Source organism: Pseudorca crassidens, chromosome 2 (genome assembly GCF_039906515.1).
Source record: "Pseudorca crassidens isolate mPseCra1 chromosome 2, mPseCra1.hap1, whole genome shotgun sequence".
NCBI lineage: Eukaryota > Metazoa > Chordata > Mammalia > Artiodactyla > Delphinidae > Pseudorca > Pseudorca crassidens.
In genome coordinates this window covers 1,214,351-1,232,472 of record NC_090297.1, presented here as the reverse complement: position 1 = coordinate 1,232,472, position 18,122 = coordinate 1,214,351, and the positions used below count along the sequence as shown (strand labels likewise).

The window sequence follows — 18,122 nt, the reverse complement described above, 5'->3', positions numbered from 1 at the left end:
CCCTGGGCTGCAGCTCAAGTCCAGCCGTGGCCTGTGTCTGGGCGCCGGGCTCTCCTAGCTCCGTCCCCTCAGGTGCATGGCCTTCCAAGTTCCCCAGGCCCTCTTCGGTCCCCTCTCTGAGAGCAGCTGGGAGGGGTCAGGGGTCTGCACTTGTGGGGCCTGGGCAGCCGCCAGTAGAAACACCGCGGTTCAAGAATCAGAGCTCCCTGCTCCGCCCCAGGCCGCAGAGCACCTTTCCTGGGCCCGCAGTGGGGGTCGCGGGGATGAGAACACACGAGGTGCCAGCGCCCCGCAGAAGGTACTGCAGGGAGGGAGACGAGCGCCCTCCTTACTTCCGGCCCCAGGGGACGGGCAAGTGCCTCCCCACCGGGCGTCGGCACGCCCCCTCTAGCTCTGATGCCTCTCGCAGTACCTGGGGGCTGTCGCCGAGGCCGCTCGCCACCCTGCGCCGCTCAACCCCCCACCCCGCGCACCCGCCCCCTCCCGCACTGCGCCCGCTCCTCATCCGGGCCGCGTTCGCCCCGTACGGACCGCGCACGGAACCCACGGCCCCGCCCCGCAGCAGGCCCCGCCCCGCAGCAGGCCCCGCCCCGCAGCAGGCCCCGCCCCGCAGCAGGCCCCGCCCCGCAGCAGGCCCCGCCCCGCAACGCACGCGCGCCGTGACGCACAAGGTCTGCGCCGCACACCGAGCCAGCGCCATCAGGAGGCGCCGCCGCGTGGGCGTGGCTATCCGCTTTCCCGCAGCCGCAGGTCATCAAGATCTCCCCGGTCACCGCGATCTCCCCGGTCTCCACGGTCCCCGCGGTTCCGCAACCCTAGGCCATGGCCCCCGCGGCCGCCAGCCCCCCGGAGGTAGTCCGCGCGGCTCAGAAGGATGACTACTACCGCGGCGGGCTGCGGAGCGCGGCGGGCGGCACCCTGCACAGCCTCGCGGGTGAGCCCCCGCGGGGCCGCGGGGGCGCGAAGCGGGCCGACGAGCCTCAGGCCCTCCGGTCATCCCCCCGCAGGCTCGGCCAGGCCCTGCTCGCCCCCCCAAGACCTGAGGCGAAGGAAGGAGCGAGCGCCCCGGGCTTTGCCCCCCTGCTGCCGGGGGCGGGGGTGGGGGCCGGGCACCGGGCGTGGAAGAGTCCACGGCTCTGGGGACACGGGGAGTCTCCCGTGGAGCAGCGGCGTCGGAGCCCAGTGGAGGGGCAAGAGCGTGGGGTGGATTCCAGACGACAGCGGGCTCCTCTTCGGAGTAGCCGAAGCGAGGCTGGGCCGTAGACTCGGGCGGGTAGCCATGGGCAGGTTTTGAGCAGGAGAGGGACACGACACGATCAAAACAAATGGCCCGTGTATTCGTTTTGCTAACACATTCACTTACTCTGTGCCAGACACTGTTCTTCGTACTTCAGAACGTTAACTCATTTTATTCTCGACACATCCCTGTGAGTGGGACCTGTTGCTAGTCCCCTCCTTAGAGACAGGGAAGCGGGGATTCCAGAAAGATCTTGTAACTTCCTGAGGTCACAACCAGCAGTGTGGGGAGCTGGGATTTGATGCTGGATGGGTGGTCTCGGCTTGAGCTCCTGGTCACTGTACTACACTGTCCTTGTGGCCCTTCTGGGCTCTAGAGCAGTTGCCCAGGCGGGTCCTGGACGGGGAGGTGGCTACAGGTTGGTAAGTTCTCAGGATACTCAGTGGCCCAGGCGAGGCAGATACAGATGGAGCAGAGTGGACAGCACAGGAGGCCAGGGAGAGAACAGAGTGTGGTTTAGGACAGTATCAGCCGCGTGGAAGGGTGACGGGGCTGGGCCTTGGCAGCAGGAAGGAGGCTTGTTCCTAATCCTTACGCTGCACCACCCTCGCCCCAACCCCTCAGAAATGACGTGGTTCCTCCTCTCAGGTGCGAAGAAGTGGCTGGAGTGGAGGAGAGAGATTGAGCTGGTGTCGGATGTCGCCTACTTTGGCCTCACTACACTGGCAGGTAGCAGCCCCTGGCAGGATCTCAAGGCCCACAACACACGCCGAGCCCAGAGGACAGGAGAGGGGCTGTCAGCAGAGTGAGAAGCTTCTGGAGGTGCTTCTCAGTGCCCCCGGAGCTGGGCCGCATGCAGCCTCAGGGAGGGAGGGAACCCCGAACCCTTTCCCTAGGTGGGAGGCCAGGCCCTGAGCCCAGGCTGGGGCCTCTGGAAGCTTTGCCGTACCCCTGTCACATCTGTCTGGGACCGTTTCTCCATGGCTGAACCCGTGGCCCTAGAGGGGCCCAGCGCTGAGCCCTGTCACGGGGCCTGGGCTATGAGAATTGTAGGGACCCAGTACGGAAGTCGCTGGCAGGTCCCTGCCTGTCTCTCTCACCGGTCCCTCTCCCCACAGGCTACCAGACCCTCGGGGAGGAGTACGTCAGCATCCTGCAGGTGGACCCGACCCAGGGCCGAGTGCCCTCGAGGTTGCGCCGCGGGATACTGGTGGCGCTGCACACCGTCCTGCCCTACCTGCTGGACAAGGCCCTGCTCCACCTGGAGCACGAGCTGCAGGCCGATGGTGACGGCGCCTGGCCCTCACGGGGCAGCCTGGCCCCCGGTGCCCATGGCCAGTCAGGGACAAGACGCTGGATGCGCCGGTGCACGGCCGCCCTGACGGAGCAGCAGCAGGGGACGCTCCTGCGGGCTGTGTTGGTGTTCAGGCAGGGCCTCGGGTGCCTCCAGCGTCTCCACGTCGCCTGGTTCTACATCCATGGCGCCTTCTACCACCTGGCCAAGAGGTTCACAGGCATCACCTACGTAAGTCACAGGTGCCGCCTGGGCCCGCTCTTCTGCAGGGGACCTCCGTCCCCGAGCACAGTCACAGGGCCAGAGCTGAAATCCTCCACTGGAAACGTGGGTCTTGTCAGGTCCCGTTTTGCTGAAAGACCTGCGCAAGTCTGCTTTCCGTAAACCCTGAGGGTAGGGCGAGTCTGTCTTCCTGCCGCCAGCACGTGTGGCCGCCCCGCTCTGTACCCTGAGCGCAGGCCTGGGGCCCTGGCTGCTGGGCCCCGTGCCCACCCTTCCAGGCCGCCCTGACAGAGGGTCAGGTGTAGGGACACCCTGATGGTGACCCTACAGCGACCCTGTTGCCGCCAGCATCCCCGCTAGCCTCCCCTGGGCTCCGCCCGCCGCAGGAGTCTCAGCTGATGCCCTTGCTCCCAGGTTCACCCGGAGGGCCTTCCCTCGGGCCCCCTGCCTCCCCGGAGGTCTCCAGGCTCCCTTGGCAGTGCTGTCCCGGCACGTGCACCCCCTCTCCTCAGCCCAGCCCCAGTCCTCACCGCGTTTGCTCTACCTGTTAGGTAGGGTGTTTGCTAAGCTGCTGCCACAGAGGGGCCTAGAAACACGGGCTCAACCCAGTCAGGGCATTGGGGGCTGCCACAGGGCTCTTCCTACACAGGCAACCAGGGCCCTGCCCCTCGGGCTCCAGGCTCTGGCCAGTCTGGCTGACCTGACTGTCCCCATTCCCTGGGGGGAAGGAGACAGAAGCGGGGGCCAAGCAGCTTTCCCTTGGGGGACGTGGCCGGGAGTCCCAGCTGCGGAACATCACCCGGGTAGTCTGGTGCCTTGCTAGAAGCGGGAGCTTCTGTTCCTCCCACGGGGCTGAGTAGCGGGTCTGCCACGCTTGGCGCCCCTCCCATCCCACTGGGCGCCGCTGCTCAGGCTTCCCAGTTCTTTTTCTATGAGGCTTGGGGGCCTCGTCGTCCCCCCTCTCCCCGCAACACCTTGCCTGCAGCCTAGTGACTGCACGCTTCGAGGTTCGTGGCCGTCCTCGCTCAATGCTGGGCTCCCGCTGGGGGTGAGGCCCTGAGCTGTCCAGCTGCGCCCCCCCAGCTGCCACCCAGCGCAGAGCCTGCCAGGCGCTGCTGCCCCATCCCGCAGCCAGAGGGCAGGCCTTGGCTTCGTCCCACAGGGGAGGCCTGGCCCCTGGGCCACTCAGTGCCTCACGCCAACGGATCATGTGACTGTGCCCCCCTCCCCGGGTCCCTGACAGCTCCGTGTCCGCCATCCACTCGCAGAGGACCCTCGGGCCCGTGCCAGCTACAGGCTGCTGGGGCTCGTGTCCCTGCTGCACCTGGCACTGGCCGCGGGCCTGCAGCTCTACGGCTTCCGGCAGAGGCAGCGCGCCCAGAGGGAGTGGAGGCCGCAGCGTGGCCTGTCCCACCGCAGGTGCGCAGGGCTGTGCCGGGGCGGGGGCTACCCAGCGCCACACGGAACTCAGGCTCAGTTCTGTCCCATCGTCCCCCCTCTCCTGCCAGGAGCTACGCAGAGAGAGCAGTTTCCAGAACCTCGCTGTGCACCCTGTGCCTGGAGGAGCGCAGGTACTCGACGGCCACGCCCTGCGGTCACCTGTTTTGCTGGGGCTGCATCACCCACTGGGCCGACACCAAGGTGAGCGTCCTGAGTGTAGGCCCCCGGGCCACCCCCGCTGCACTGGACCCGCTGCCTGCCTCCACAGCCACGCTTGTTCAGTGGTGGTGGGGGGGGAGCTATTTTTAAAAGCCCCCAGCTGGGATGGAGGCAGGGAGCTGCGGTGGCCGGAAGCCTGCTGTGACAGCTCTGCTCCCAAAAGGAAGGCCCCAGCCACCCACCTGGGAACCCTCGGAGCGAGAGCCGCCTGCTAGGCCTTGAGATCTCAGGGTGTGGGGTCCAGGGGGCCAGAGCAGAGAGCTCTGCCACCTTACTCCTGCGCTGGCTTCAGGGAGGGGCCGGTCCCGGGCCCCCGTGTACCCCTGCCCCGTCTCTCCTTGGGGCCTGAGGTCAAGCCCGCCTCATTACTGGGATGTCCTGTCCACACGCTGCCCAAGGAGCCTTCCTCAGGGCCTGCAGGGCGCGGCGGCTGCAGCCTCCTCCGTGGGGTCCAGGCCGCTCTGCGAGGCCCCGGGGCACACGCGTGCCTGGCAGGCAAGGGGCTGACCTTCCCGGGCCAGGAGGGACCCGGCCCTGAGGGTGGGGAGAGGGGACCCGTGAGCTCACACCCAGAAACTCCAAGAGGTTCAGGGCAGCCACGGTCGTTCCGCGGCCAAGCGCCCTCCCTTCTCCCAAGTCACCCATGGCCTGGCCATCTCCTCGCTGGTCACCGTCCCTGCCCTGCTCCCCAACTGCCTGCATCATCTCAAAAAAATGTTTTTCTGTCTTAATGGAGACGTGTGTACATCCGTGTTTTACTGGAGATGCCAGTGGGGGAGGGACCCCCGGGGTTGTAGGGGTCACAACCCGTGACCTTCCTCCTCCCCCCACAGATGGAGTGTCCCCTCTGCAGGGAGAAGTTCCTCCCCCAGAAGCTGGTCTACCTGCGGCACTACCGCTGACCCGACGGAGGGAGGAACCCAGGAGTCTTTCCTGATGTCAGGAGGAAGTTTATTCTCAAGGTTGACAAGTTGACTGTACTTGCACAGAAATCATGAAATTCTCAAGTCTTTTATTCTTTGTCACAGAAGATACTGTGCCAGCCGCCGGGGAGGACAGGCGCTGGACCTGGACCTGGCCGTGAAATGGCTTCAGGGCAGGTTGGGCAGGGCCTGCAGGGCTGCCAGCCAGACAGCTCAGCACTTAAACAGAACTTCCCTCCCTTCCCCAGACCGCTCATTTATATCCAATACCAGGCACACAGTGAGGGCAGGGCCAGACGGGCCAGGACTGAACAAGGGCCGGAAACCAGCAGCCTGCCTTCCCAGCGTGGTCAGTCTTCCAGCCCAAACGACCCACAAACCTTAACCCTCGTCACTGGAGCTGGCTTTTGGGGCGAGGGGGCACAGCCCTTCCCGGAAAGTAGCCGTGATTGCCCCCTAACACGTTTGGCAGGTGCCTTCTAATAAATGTCAAGTTTGTTTCCCGTTTTAGAAAATGGAGGGCTTCCCTGGTGGCGCAGTGGTTGGGAATCCGCCTGCCAATGCAGGGGATATGGGTTCGAGCCCTGGTCCGGGAAGATCCCACACGCCGCGGAGCAACTGAGCCTGTGCGCCCCAGCTACTGAGCCTGCGCTCCAGAGCCTGCGAGCCACAGCTACTGAGCCTGCGCTCTAGAGCCTGCGAGCCACAGCTACTGAGCCTGCGCGCCTAGAGCCCGTGCTCCACAACAAGGGAAGCCACTGCAATGAGAAGCCCGCGCACTGCACCGAAGAGTAGTCCCTGCTCCCCGCAGCTAGAGAAAGCCCACACTCAGCAACAAAGACCCAACCCAATGCAGCCAAAAATAATAAAATAAATTTTAAAAATAAAATGAAGGTGTGTGTCCTGGCCTCTGAACACGAGCCGTCTCCTCCTGCTTGGAGCGCCTGGCGGGCTCCAGCCAGCCTGACCCACTGAGGCCACCCGTCTCCAAAGCTGGTGGTGGGCCAGCTCGCCTACACACCGGCTCACTGCTGTGTCCAACACACTTCCTGCCACCTTTTTTGTTATTTTCAGGTTTTTACATCTACCTAAGCTGTGCAGAGACAGGACTTTGCCGTAGGCATCCTTACAACAGCAAGTCCACAGAAGTGCTGGTGTGTTAGCGCCGTGAGGTGAACGGAAGCCCGTGTGGAAGGGGCCCTCCCAGGGCCCCTACAGGCCGCTTCTCCCTCCATGTGACTCTGTGGGAGCGGTGATGCAGGAACAGAGACTCCTCGGTGAGCAGAGGTCAGCCCCAGAGGCAGGCCGTGACCGTGGGCCCTGCTCCAGACAGGCAGGAGCCCCAGGGGAGGCTCCACGGTTCCCAAAACCCCTTACTTACACTCACCAAGTGCCTGCAATTTCCCGTATTTCAGGCCTGTGCATTTACCAGGGAAACAGTATGAAAAACAAAACAAAAAAAAGTCTAGGGTTTGAACACCTCAGGTGCCACAATGTGGTAATAAAAGTACCGATTTGGACATCATTTACACATGAAGTTAGAATTCAGGATCCGGTACACAAATGGTCTTCATACGGCCTCTTAAAAGCAAGAGGAGCTCAATTTCAGCTATGCAAAACCTGGCAAAAGAAAAGCCAGGCGGTAAACACTCGATGTCTGAAACCCGCAGACAGATGGAAACGGCGCTTGCAGCAGGGAGTGGGAACAGACCACCGGTGTCTGGGCCGCGGCCTCAGCAGCACGGCCCGCCCTCCAGGGAGGCCGCACTCCCCCGCCAGGCCCTCACAGTGCCGGAGGCGTAGCGGGTTAGATGAAGACTACAGGAGAGCAGGGACGTTGTCTTTAATGAAGTGGGAATTAAAAAGTCACTCGGTAAAATGTTTACGAGTATTGGTTTTTATCACATCAAAAAAGTTGACATGCAGGTCAGAGCTGTTTCCCTGTAGAAAGTGGGAAGCCATGTGTTAAAAGCCACAGAACTGGCTGCTCCTGCCAGGTGTCTCTGAAAAGGGGCTGCTGCATGAGAACACGTTTAAGTTAAAACAACCCTTCACGTATCAAAGAAATGTGCCAAAATAATCTCAAACAATTAAAATATATATATATTTATAATTCCAGGCCCTCAGAAGCAATCATGGTAGTTAGGAACGAAGTCTTGAGTCATCATGATAGAGGCCAACCCAACACATCTCTAGCGAGATGAAATTCGGAAACCGGCATTAGAGCCCAGAGTCGCTGCAGAAGCTCCCTCCTCCACGCGCCGGACGGACAGGCGAGCGCCCTCCGGGGCCACGGTGAGCGTCCTGGGAGGCAGCAGCTGGCGTCCTGGCTCCTTCCGCGGGCCCGGCCCCCCGCCCCCGCCCCCCAGCCCACACGGCTGTCCACCCGGCCTGCCCTCTGCAAGGCCAGCGTCTGGACGCCTGACCGGCACTGGAAAATAAATCAACGCGATTCGGTTTAAATGCCAGTTTCTTCAAGAACCTGATATTTCAGTTACAAATAATTGAAGCTCCTTTTTAAAAAGAAAATAACTCCCTTGTAATCAACTACTTTATGTGAGGAAAGAAGACGGCGTCACAGCAACTTGCGGCCGTCCAGGGCCCGCGGAGGGCGGCCGCGTCTAGCTGGCGAACGTCTTGCCCACGTCCTCCTTCCCCTTGTACGTCCTCTTGCCGTGCGTGAACGGGATGTACCGGTACTTGATCATGTGCTGGGGACAGGCAGACGCGTCTCAGCCCGGCTTCCCCGTGACCCACCTTCCCTCCAACTCTGAGCCCCACCTTCTCCACATACCGGGCGTGGAGCCAGAGCTCCGGCAGACGCCCCCGTCCCCCCACTGCCCAGCGGAGCCAGCCGAGCTGCTGGAAACCCTGAGGGTGTGGGATGGGCTTCGTGACGCCCTGTGTGCCAGACGGGCTAGCGCTACTGAGCTGGGGACGTGGGATGGGTGGCACCCGGGCCCAGGTGGTTGGGCGGGTGGGGAGGCCAGGATGAAGCCGCACCACCCTGTCTGGCCAGGCCCGTTCTAGGGTGATGCTGGCAGGACACACCGTCCAGGAGGTCCTGGGCCCCGACTGTCCCGCAGTATGATGTGCCAGACCGGAGGGTGTTAACCGGCTGTGCTGTGCTGGCGGGGAGCGAGCACCACACCCATCGACCTGCAGGGAGAGCAGGGGCCACACGGCCCTCCCGTGTCTCGGGCCCGAGCCGGCTCTCCCAAAGCTACCAGTACTGGGTGGCACTGTCTCACGGTGCAGAATCATCTGGGTTTTTACCTTTATTTGCCTCTTCATCGTGATACAGAAAAGCATGATGAAGTACATGACCAGGATGGGCCAGAACACCGGGACGTTGAATGCCTCAAAGAAGGTGCAGACCATCGCCACCAGGATGCCCTTGGTCGCTGCGTGCCTACCGGAAGGAGAGAAGGTCAGAGCCGGACGGCGGCCCCGAGGAGGGTGTGGGTCTCCACTTGCGGAGCGGGGTGGGCGCTGCGTGTGGCGTGTCTGACGTACTACGTGTGACCACGGACACAGCGTTCTTAGTCCCTTGGACACTCGAAGTTTTCTGAAATTACAGAAGTGTAAAACAGCAGTGGGGGCCCCGGCACTGCGCAGGCCAGCAGCTGGGGGATGCAGATGCCCCCCATGTGCTGCTGGGGCCCACGTCTAGAAATCCAGTCCCGAGCCTCAAGGCTTGAGTCCCACACGCCCAGCAGGCCATCCCCCAGTGGCCGAGCAGTGTCCCCAGGAGAAGCAGGTGGAGTCAGGCCTCAGGGCCACCCTCCCTCCGGCTTAGGGCCCAACCCATCAGGGTCACAGCCCTCCTTAAAATCCCCCTTGGTCTCCCTTTCCTAGAGAACAAAGGCCACCTCAGAGGGCGGGCAGGACCCGGCCTTGCCCACTGCCCACCCTCCCCCGGCAGCCCTGGGCCCAGCGTTTCACACTCATCCCACAGGGACTCACCGAGCGCCTGCACGGCCACCCCTGCACCAGGAGGACAGGCTGAAGGGCGGCAGCTCTTTGCCTTCACTTTTGTGACAACACAGGACAGACACGTTCACAGACCAGCCCCCTCCGCAACACACACACACACACACACACACTAGGGGGTCACCTCCATCCTCCTGTCACATTCGTACTTGTCACAGCGTCACACACACGTGACCGCCTCCAGGAGGCCTGGGGACGCCCAGGCCACCCCGAGGACCGAGTGGGGAGAGAGCGGGTCCCCCTTCGGGCCACCGGGGGGGCGCCGTGCACAAAGCAGCGTCCCCCCGAGGCCAAGTGTGCCACATACCCGGGACCCGCCTCCCCAGAAGCAGCTTCTTTTCTGCGGCATCGAGGTGCAGCAGTGTTACCTTGGGAGGGGGGTGGGCACTACAAGGCCCCGTGACCCCCCTCCACGCCCAGCAGGCACGCTTCACGTTCTGGGTGAGTCAACGTTGAGAACGAGGAAACACAACAGAACTGGCGTTTCTCCAAGGAGTCTAAGCTGCTGGCTCGCTGGGACCGAAGCGCCTGCCCCCGTCTCACGGCCGTGCGTGGGCACGGGCGTCTTTCGCAACCACCGTTAGGAAGTGACTCACCAAAACTTAAACTCTGGGAGCCTTCGAATGAAGGGCCGGAACTCCTCATTCTGTTTGGTTGGTAACGAAGGGCCATCATCTGAAAGGCAGAATGTCACCCGGAGGTGAGGCACACAGTGCACCTTGTCGTTTCCACCGCTGCCCTTTTAAGGTTCCCTAGAGCTTGTGAACCAGCAGGCCTGATACGTGACATACAGATTGACATCCTTTAACCGGACATAAAATGGGGACCTTCAGTTGATTTAGAAACCGATTCACTGCTTTAGAAAATCTGTATTAGAATTTTTTTTAAGACCAGTTTAAGCGATCACGTAAAAATTCAACCACACGCCGATTTTCAGGAACGTGTCAACTGTACAACACGAGGTACAGGGAGGATGAAAGTCCACAGCCCACGAGAGCACACGGGCGGGAGCTGTGCATCCACTCTCAGGGGCACTGGGCTCAGGACGGCCACCCTCTGCAATGAGCCGCGAGCCGGGCCTCGGGCTGAGGCCCCCAAGCCACCTCCCTCCCCAGTTAACAGATGGAGAAACTGAGGCCCACTGAAAGGGCCTCTTGTTTCCTAACCCCCCAATGCAGCACCAAACGAAAGGACTGTTTCCTTTGCTATTTTCATCAAATACTCCACAGAAAAAAATACACAGGCTCCCATCGTGATGTGAACAGGCTGCATAAAGCGTGCCTCTGCCGTTAACAACTGGGCCTCTGACTCCATGGGCTCCACAGGAGCTGCGGCGGGTTTTCCCAACAGTGGCTGCGACGCGCCGGAATGGAGGCCTCAGCATCCGGTCATGAGCCATCCCCGCCCCCAGCTGGCCCAGCAGGTGTGTGCCAAGGCCCCCACCTGGCCCAGGTATGCCAGGAGCAGCCAGAGCCACGAACCTTTCAACCCATCGTCCTCAGGGGACACTGGGGGGCCAGTGGCCTCAGTCAGCCATGTGGAGCCGCCGTGGAAGCTTGCTTTTGTGAGAAAGGGACCTAACAGGCAAGCGTGGAGGGGACGTGGACGGGCCAGCTACCCAGGAAGCAGGCCCTGGCTCCCCCCGCCCCTGCGGGACCTCAGCAGGTTCCACAGCCTGACGGCTCACTTTCCCCCTCTGCCACACGGGGATGACAGGAGCGCCTGCCTCCTGTGACTGTCACAAGGGCTTAGCAAGTCGTTCCACAAACTTGCCAGGATCACTGAAGTTGCAGGTACATTTTAAGCACCCAGAGAACAGTCCCCAAAATTTAGATTTCAAATGTTTCCAGAGAAAATGGAGCAATCCTGGGAAGTATAGAAAACCCACAACTCTCCCCAAACAGAGCAAAGTGGACAGTCTCTACTCTACCTGAATCTTCCATTAAGGAAGGATCCACTTTTGGAGAAAGGAAAGCTATGAAGAGATTTAGATGGTAGATTCCCAAGGCGTAGGTCACGATGTACCAACCCTGGAAGAGAAGGAGAAACGGTCAGTGAGGCCACCCTGAACCCATTCCCTGTCTGGACTGAACCAGGACATGGAGTCGTAACAAGTGACGGAAGTGCAGTGGGCATCCGTGCTGACAGTTTCTCTTAAACTGCACCGTGGGTCTGGAGAGTGGATAAGCCAAGGTCCACACGGCAAACGTCTTCAAGGGTCCAGTTAGGTGCACCCAGAACGTAAAGCCACCAGCCCCCCGGAAGGCAGCAGAAACGGGGGTGCTTCACAAAGCCTCACACCCGACCTGCACACCCGGGTCACAAGCCCTGCTCTCGGCCAGGGGCGCCTGACCCAGATGCAGGCTCCGGACCAGCCTGAGACACTGGGGCTCGAGCTCCTTCCGGCGGGCGGTTCACACCACCGCACACTGTGTCAGGAATGTTCATAACGTTTGCCCAGAAGAAAACCAGAGCCGGAAAATCAGTAAACCAAGCCCAAGTCAGCAAAGTGTCGTGGACCCAAACCCCCCTCAGGCGACACAGAGAAAGGGGCACCCGTGCCACATGACTCGCTCTTAGAGGACAGACTTCATCCGATCAGAACCACAGCTGCACTGCAGGACCAACTGTAAAAGCCTAAACATTTTCACACAAACAAGATGAGCCCTTTCTACCTTAAAACGTTTTCAAGTCAAACAACAAAGACCTAAATGTGCAGAGTTAACAGCTGAGTTAACTCTGCACAAGGAGGAGTTAACACACAGCTCCTCGTGGCGGGCTGAGTCTGAAGGGACGCCAAGTCGGGTAGAGACTCAGCTCAGAGCACAGGAGAACCAACCCGTACGAGATGCACCCGCCCCCGCCCAAATCCCCCAAGTCAAGGTTTCTAGGTCATTCATTCCACTGAGAATGGACCAAGGTCCAGTTTCTTAAAAAAATCTAGACCCGATCACAGCAAACTGAACATCAGTTATGGACACCCAACACAGACCGCACCCTGCTGCAGAGCTGGACCGGGGCCCCACCGCCTTTGCGCCGAGCCAGGGCTAGGCTTCCTTGTAGGAACACAGACACAATACCATCCAAGGACAGGTCTCTATGCTTAGCTCAGGTGAGAATTCCCCAGAGCGCTGGACGCAGCATAGCATCCAGCAGGTGAGGTACCCAGCCACGCACACACGTACTCCTAAACCCCGGGAAATACCTGGAAGGAGGGTGTTTGCTTTCAAGGAGGGGGAGAAAAAGCCTCAGCCTCCTTCCTCTGGACAGAAGGGAGCATGAGCTGCCCTCCTCTCAGGGTCTACAGAGCACTCCTGTCCAGGAGCCCAGCACTCACCAAAGGTGCGGGGAGGGCGTCCGTCCCCTGGAGGAGCCGTGCCGCCCTCGGTCACCCCACCCGGCCCTCCTCGGACACCAGCACGGCTCACGGCACCCAGGGAATGGGGTGGCCAGTCCGGGTGATTCTGTCCCTAGAGTCCCCAGCCCCCGTAAGTCCCGCCCGAGGCAGGGTCAAGGAGCGCCAGAGGGTCCCCTGTGCAGACGAGGACACTGGAGAGTGCTGTCACCTCACCAGGCCCGGCTGACACCGAGACTGTCCTGGGAAGTCCAGCAACAGAATACAAGGAACTCAGAACGGGATGTAAACATTTAAAGACAGTCACCGAAGTCTTTCTTATACTTGGTGCTTAGCTGTAAAATTATCTTCAGAGACCCTTTCCTTCACCATAAACCCACCTAACCCAGAGACAGAAGGAGAAACAACACCCCAGCCAACACCACAGGGCAGTGACTCGTCACTGCCACCGCCCACCGACCTGCAGCAGGTAAACTCGGATCATGTAGACGAAGCTCAGGCCCAGCGTCACCACCCATCGCACAGCCGTGTGCGGCGTAGACTTGTCGAGCCAGGACTGATAGATCTGGAAGGAGAGCGCCCAAGTTACAGAGACCCTGCGATTCCTTCCGCAGAGCACGCTTCTTGCCAGCCTTTGCCTCAGATTTTAAGTCAATGGCACTAAGCGGTGACTACAGTTAATCCAACATTTGCAGTGTTTCCTGAGGCAAGTCCACCCCTTAAGCAAAAATACTACAGAACCATCTCTTGCAGCACATAGTCCTACAGCATCGGCCCAAGGGGCCATCGTGGGGAGACTGAACTTAAACCCCAGAGAGGATGGCACAGAGAAAGGAGAATGTCACCACCCTGCATGTGGGACTCCACCCGAGGTCCCGTCCCAAAGCCCGCCTCCCCCGGAGCCGGTCCCAGCCCGCCCAGGAGCCGCAGAGCTGACTGCCTTAATCCTTAGATTCACATATGTGCACACGTGTGCCTACATACACGTGTACATGTGTGTGTAATTAATATACACGTGTGTAGTCTAAATTTAATTTTGAGATTTTAACTATGAAAAATTTCAACCATTCGTGAGAACGAGCCTCCACGTGCCCGTCACCTGCTTCAATAATTAGGAACTTCTCCAGATGCTAGTTTTTAATTTAAAAAATCAATACAGTTTTAGTTTTGAACCAAACTGTGCGATTCTTCGCTGAGTTAGACTCTTTCCTCCGGAACTCACAGGCCTCGCTGCAGCCCCAAGGGGTATTCCCGCCACGGAGCGCAAGCCTGGGCCAGGGACAGAGGGGCCGAGGGGACGCAGACATGGGTGTCTGGACGAGGGGACAGCAAGGGCAGAGCAGGGGCCGCCAGGTCCATCCCGCCCAGGAGCTAAGAATGGTTTTCACATTTTAAAAGTTGTTGGAAAAAAACACAGAAGACAAGTACATGGCCTGAAACTCAGCAGACCCAGCACCCTCACGGCAATGGGAAAAGCTTCTGAGAGGGTGAAGAGGGTGAATGAGAGACCCAGGGAGGGGCCGCCCACCCTGCGGGGTCTGCCAGCACACTTATGCCCCAGGGAAACGTCCCAGGGTCAAGTCTCATTTAAATGTTTCTGCAACTCAGTGACCCGAAAACCAACCTGTCCAAGTCTTGTGAAGAATCTGTACACCACAGAAGGTTTCCCGTGGACGGAATCTCCCACACTGTCACCTTCTGACATGCTGTATACAAGAAAAATACAACATACTTTTAAATTAAATAAAAAGTACTCAAGGACTGGATCATTTTGCCCTGTTTTCATCCACACCACCAAGCAGGTTTCCTCAGCATTCACTGTTTCATCCACGCCGTGGCTTCCTTCTGTGTGTCTTTACTACCAGTCACCCAGAAAAAAGAAACCAGCCAGCGACACGCTTTGGTGGAGAGCCAGGAAGGCATGTGACATGCAAAACAGCAGCACCGGGTGGACTTTCGTTCCTGCTAATGTCACCTGGCTCACACTCCTCCGGCAGGTCCCCAGGAGCCGCCCTCACTGACGGCCAAGTCCTCTGGCCCCATTTCTGTGTCCACCTCCCGGGGCCGGTCCACAGCACGGGCCACCGCGCCCAAGCCTCCCCGGGGCTCGCCAGCCTCCAGCACCTCCTCCTGCCACTCCTCGGGCTCCCCTCGGTGCCCCCACTTCTCTAGGCCCCGCCCTGGCCTCTGTCCAGGCCACTGCCCACGGTGCCAGCTGTGCACCTCCAGGTCCTCCCAGACCCGATCCCCACTCCATGACCAGGATCCTCAGGTGATCATCCGTCTGCGTCCCAGTTCCTTATCTGTGCGTGGAGGTAATCCTATCTGCTCCTGACCATTTCAACATGCCCTGCGATTCCATGCGCATCTAGCCTGTGAGAACCCAGGTCACTAAGGGAAGCCAAGGGCATCGTCACCCCTGTTCCACAACAGAGGATCAAGCCCCAGATAGCTTAAGCCACTTCTCAAAGTTAAGAGTAGCTCTGACCTCAGCTCCTGCAGCCCAACACACCCCTGCCTGAACCTCGGGACCAGAGGATGCAGAGGATGGAGGGCCCTGCCAGCCTAAAGCTGGTGAAGACGCCGGGGCAAAGCTCTCCCTGCCTGCAAACTTGCGGGCAGCTCCCTCCTGATCTGGCACCACGGCAGGGCTGGGGACCAGAAGTGGACTCCAGCTCGGAGTCTGTTGCCAGGGCGCCTGAGTGGCATGGCTGTGCGGGCTCAGTTTCCTCATTGGGGAGATGGTACCCGCTGGCACAGCGGCCCTTCCCATTCAGACAGAAAACCACGGCTCCCGACGGCCCGAGCTGCCCCAACACCCGGCCTGCGCACAGCGGGGCTGGGGCCTGAACCCACGCCCGCTGACACGTCCTCGCCACGTGCACTGAGCAAGTCCGCAGGCTCACGACGCGATCCCGGGTCCCAAGTGGAACAACGTGCCCGTTACAGCTGACCCTCGAAGAATGCAGAGTTAGGGGCGCCGGCCCCCAGCAGTCGACAAGCCGAGTATACCTTACAGTCGGCCTCTGGATCCGCAGTTCAGCCAACCACGGACTGTGCGGTACCGCAGTACTTTTCTCGTGAAAACAATCCACACGTGAGTGGACCCATGCAGTCCAAACCTGTGCTATTCAAGGGTCAACTGTACAACTCAGGTATTACAATAAGCTGAGCAGTCCCACCACACACGTCATCACATCTGTGCTGAAAAGTCTGTCATTCAGTGACGCCATTTCCTGGAGCCACCGTGTGGAGGAGGCCAGCTAGGCCAGCGGGTGCAGGAGTGCCAGGAGTACCACGGAGGAGGCTGAGAAATGCCCTTTGCTCTCAGGGGAGCCGAGGCGGAACTGAACAGGCGAACTCCTAGTCCTGTCTTTTGAGAAGGTGGGAAAAACTCCATTTTTTAAAAGTGGCTACGTTAGAACTTGTTACCTAGGACAGCCAGCCACCCTCTTTAGGCCAGAGCCAGGCCAGCAGAGAGCTACATCAGTAACATCATTTATCCTTCGGCTCCATACAAACTACCCCTTATTTTACTTTTTTATGGCCAAAGTGTTTACCTTTAACACGCTTCTACTTGAGCTGAGGCATGAAGATGACCATTAGAAAAACCTGGGTATTCCTTTGAAGTACGCGCCCTAAGTAGAAATGACTGCTTCTAAGTCTCATTCTTTCAACTGAACGTGTGGAAAATCTTCCCAAAACAAAACAGCAAACTTCAGATCACCTGGCAAACGACATACGTGGTGACACACGGCTCCACACCATGGCTGAGCTTGCGTACAGCGACGTTTAGAACGTGAACTTTGGAGTCAAACGGCCTGTCTATGGCGTGACCCGCAGGCCACCTCGGCCGGCCCCACTCCGATTTGTAAAGCACCGTAGGCCCCTCCCGGGCCGCTGTGGGAGTGAGCGGCCAGCCGTGTTAGCATCAGCAGCAGGCCTGGCCCGTAGGGCGACCGAGGGAGTGGGTCTCCCTCAGACACGAGTCAGACCTGTTCCCGAACGGGGCAACCCTCACACGGCTGCGTGCCTGCGGTCCTCTTCCCTCTGCTGTTCCAAGCCCGCCGCCTCGGGAGAGGCCCCCTGTGACTGTCCAACAGGTGCCGGTCCCTCACATCATGTCACCCTGTTTTATTCTGTGTGACGATCGTTTCTGATTGCTTTCCGCTTTCTCTCTCTATTGCCTCCTACTACAACGCAAACTTCTTGAGGGGGAGCCTTGTCTGTCCACTGCCAGTCCCACGGCCCACAGGGCCCGGTACAGAGCTCGCAGTGGGAAAGTTCTCTGTTGGTTGTCACTGCTTCAGGCTCAGCCTCAAGAAAACAAAGGCAAAAATAAGACAAAACCATTCCAAGCAGAGACCAGAAATATCACGTCTGGAGATTTGCGTACAGAGTTCCAGAGTCATCACTGCACCTGTCTGTGGAGTGGACCTCCCTCCTCAGATGGCTCCCATTACACTGAGGACAGTCCCGCCCGGTGCATGGGTCACCCACAATTTGGCTCCCACTGCCTCTCCGTTCATCCCCCTCCCCATTCCTCCTGGGTCCCCAGCGTGGTAATTTTCCACACTTTCGCCCTCTGATGCTGTTCCCTCCGCTGAAATGCCCTTCCAGACCCCATCCACTCGAGCGCTCGGCCAAGCCCCGCCGCCGGCTGCTCCCTCCCCTGGGCGTGACCACCTTCCCGTCTCCACCGGGCCCTGACCACGCCGTACCTGCACCACCACAACCGGGGGCCCCGGGGGGTCCGCCTTACACATCCCCTAAAGTGAGACCCACCCGACCGAGCAGCAGGCGCCCCGGGACGCCCCCAAGCCCAGGTGCCCAGGGCAAGTTTCCAGAGGAAGCTCTGGGCCCAGCACGCGGGGCGCCGTCGGGCGGCTCGGCCCGAGCGCTCGGAACCTTAGGTTCGCAAAATGGCCAGGACTCGACCTCAAGACACCCAAGTCCACCGCGACGCTTCCTACCCAAATCCCGCAGGCCGCCCTGGGTCGGCGAGGACACCGAGGCCCCACGGCCCGGGCCGGGCGGCCGACCCCTTCCAGGACGCGCCAGCGGGGGGCGGGAGCCGGTCATCGCGGCGACCCCAGGGGCCCCGTTCGGCCCCGGCCCCGCGCGCGGCCCCCAACACCCCGGCCCCCGCCCCGCCCCCGCCCCGCCCCACCCCACCCGCCGGCACCTCGCGGTCCACTGCGGCCGAGCGCGGTCTCCCGAGGGCCGCGGGAAGGAGGACGCGAGTGGCTGCCGCGCCGGCGCTTCGCTCGGTCCGGGAAGACGCAGCCGAGCACTTCCGCTCCGTCCTGAGCGGCACCGCCTCCCGGGCCTTCAAGATGGCCTCCGGGGCGGGGCCGAGAGCCTCCAACCATTTCCGCTTCCGGTGAGGGCGCCCAGGCCGTTGGCGGGGCGGTCGCGTCGGCGGAAGGGACGTAAGCG

General features: G+C 60.6%; 2 protein-coding genes across 9 annotated transcripts; one reads left to right on the top strand and one right to left on the bottom strand.

Moving 5' to 3' along the window:
• The first annotated feature begins 691 nt into the window (after positions 1-691).
• Positions 692-6,224, top strand: PEX10 (peroxisomal biogenesis factor 10). 7 transcript variants are annotated; one of them, XM_067717752.1, is made up of 6 exons: positions 692-750; positions 1,886-2,059; positions 2,356-2,762; positions 3,997-4,172; positions 4,262-4,394; positions 5,246-6,224. In XM_067717752.1, the coding sequence occupies exons 3-6, from the start codon at positions 2,595-2,597 to the stop codon at positions 5,312-5,314; spliced, it is 546 nt and encodes a 181-aa protein (XP_067573853.1). In that variant the 5' UTR covers positions 692-750; positions 1,886-2,059; positions 2,356-2,594; the 3' UTR covers positions 5,315-6,224. The 7 variants fall into 7 exon arrangements, with proteins under 7 accessions (XP_067573853.1, XP_067573849.1, XP_067573850.1 ...); XM_067717748.1 differs by having other exon boundaries at positions 703-934; positions 1,886-1,966; XM_067717753.1 differs by having other exon boundaries at positions 722-852; positions 1,886-1,966.
• A 992-nt stretch (positions 6,225-7,216) lies between these two features.
• RER1 (retention in endoplasmic reticulum sorting receptor 1) lies at positions 7,217-18,003 on the bottom strand. 2 transcript variants are annotated; one of them, XM_067717763.1, is made up of 7 exons: positions 17,869-18,003; positions 14,308-14,389; positions 13,144-13,248; positions 11,259-11,358; positions 9,925-10,003; positions 8,612-8,747; positions 7,217-8,046 (listed from the first exon to the last, which is right to left on the bottom strand). In XM_067717763.1, the coding sequence occupies exons 2-7, from the start codon at positions 14,386-14,388 to the stop codon at positions 7,957-7,959; spliced, it is 591 nt and encodes a 196-aa protein (XP_067573864.1). In that variant the 5' UTR covers position 14,389; positions 17,869-18,003; the 3' UTR covers positions 7,217-7,956. The 2 variants fall into 2 exon arrangements, with proteins under 2 accessions (XP_067573864.1, XP_067573865.1); XM_067717764.1 differs by lacking the exon at positions 17,869-18,003 and adding an exon at positions 16,244-16,267.
• Positions 18,004-18,122: the final 119 nt, after the last annotated feature.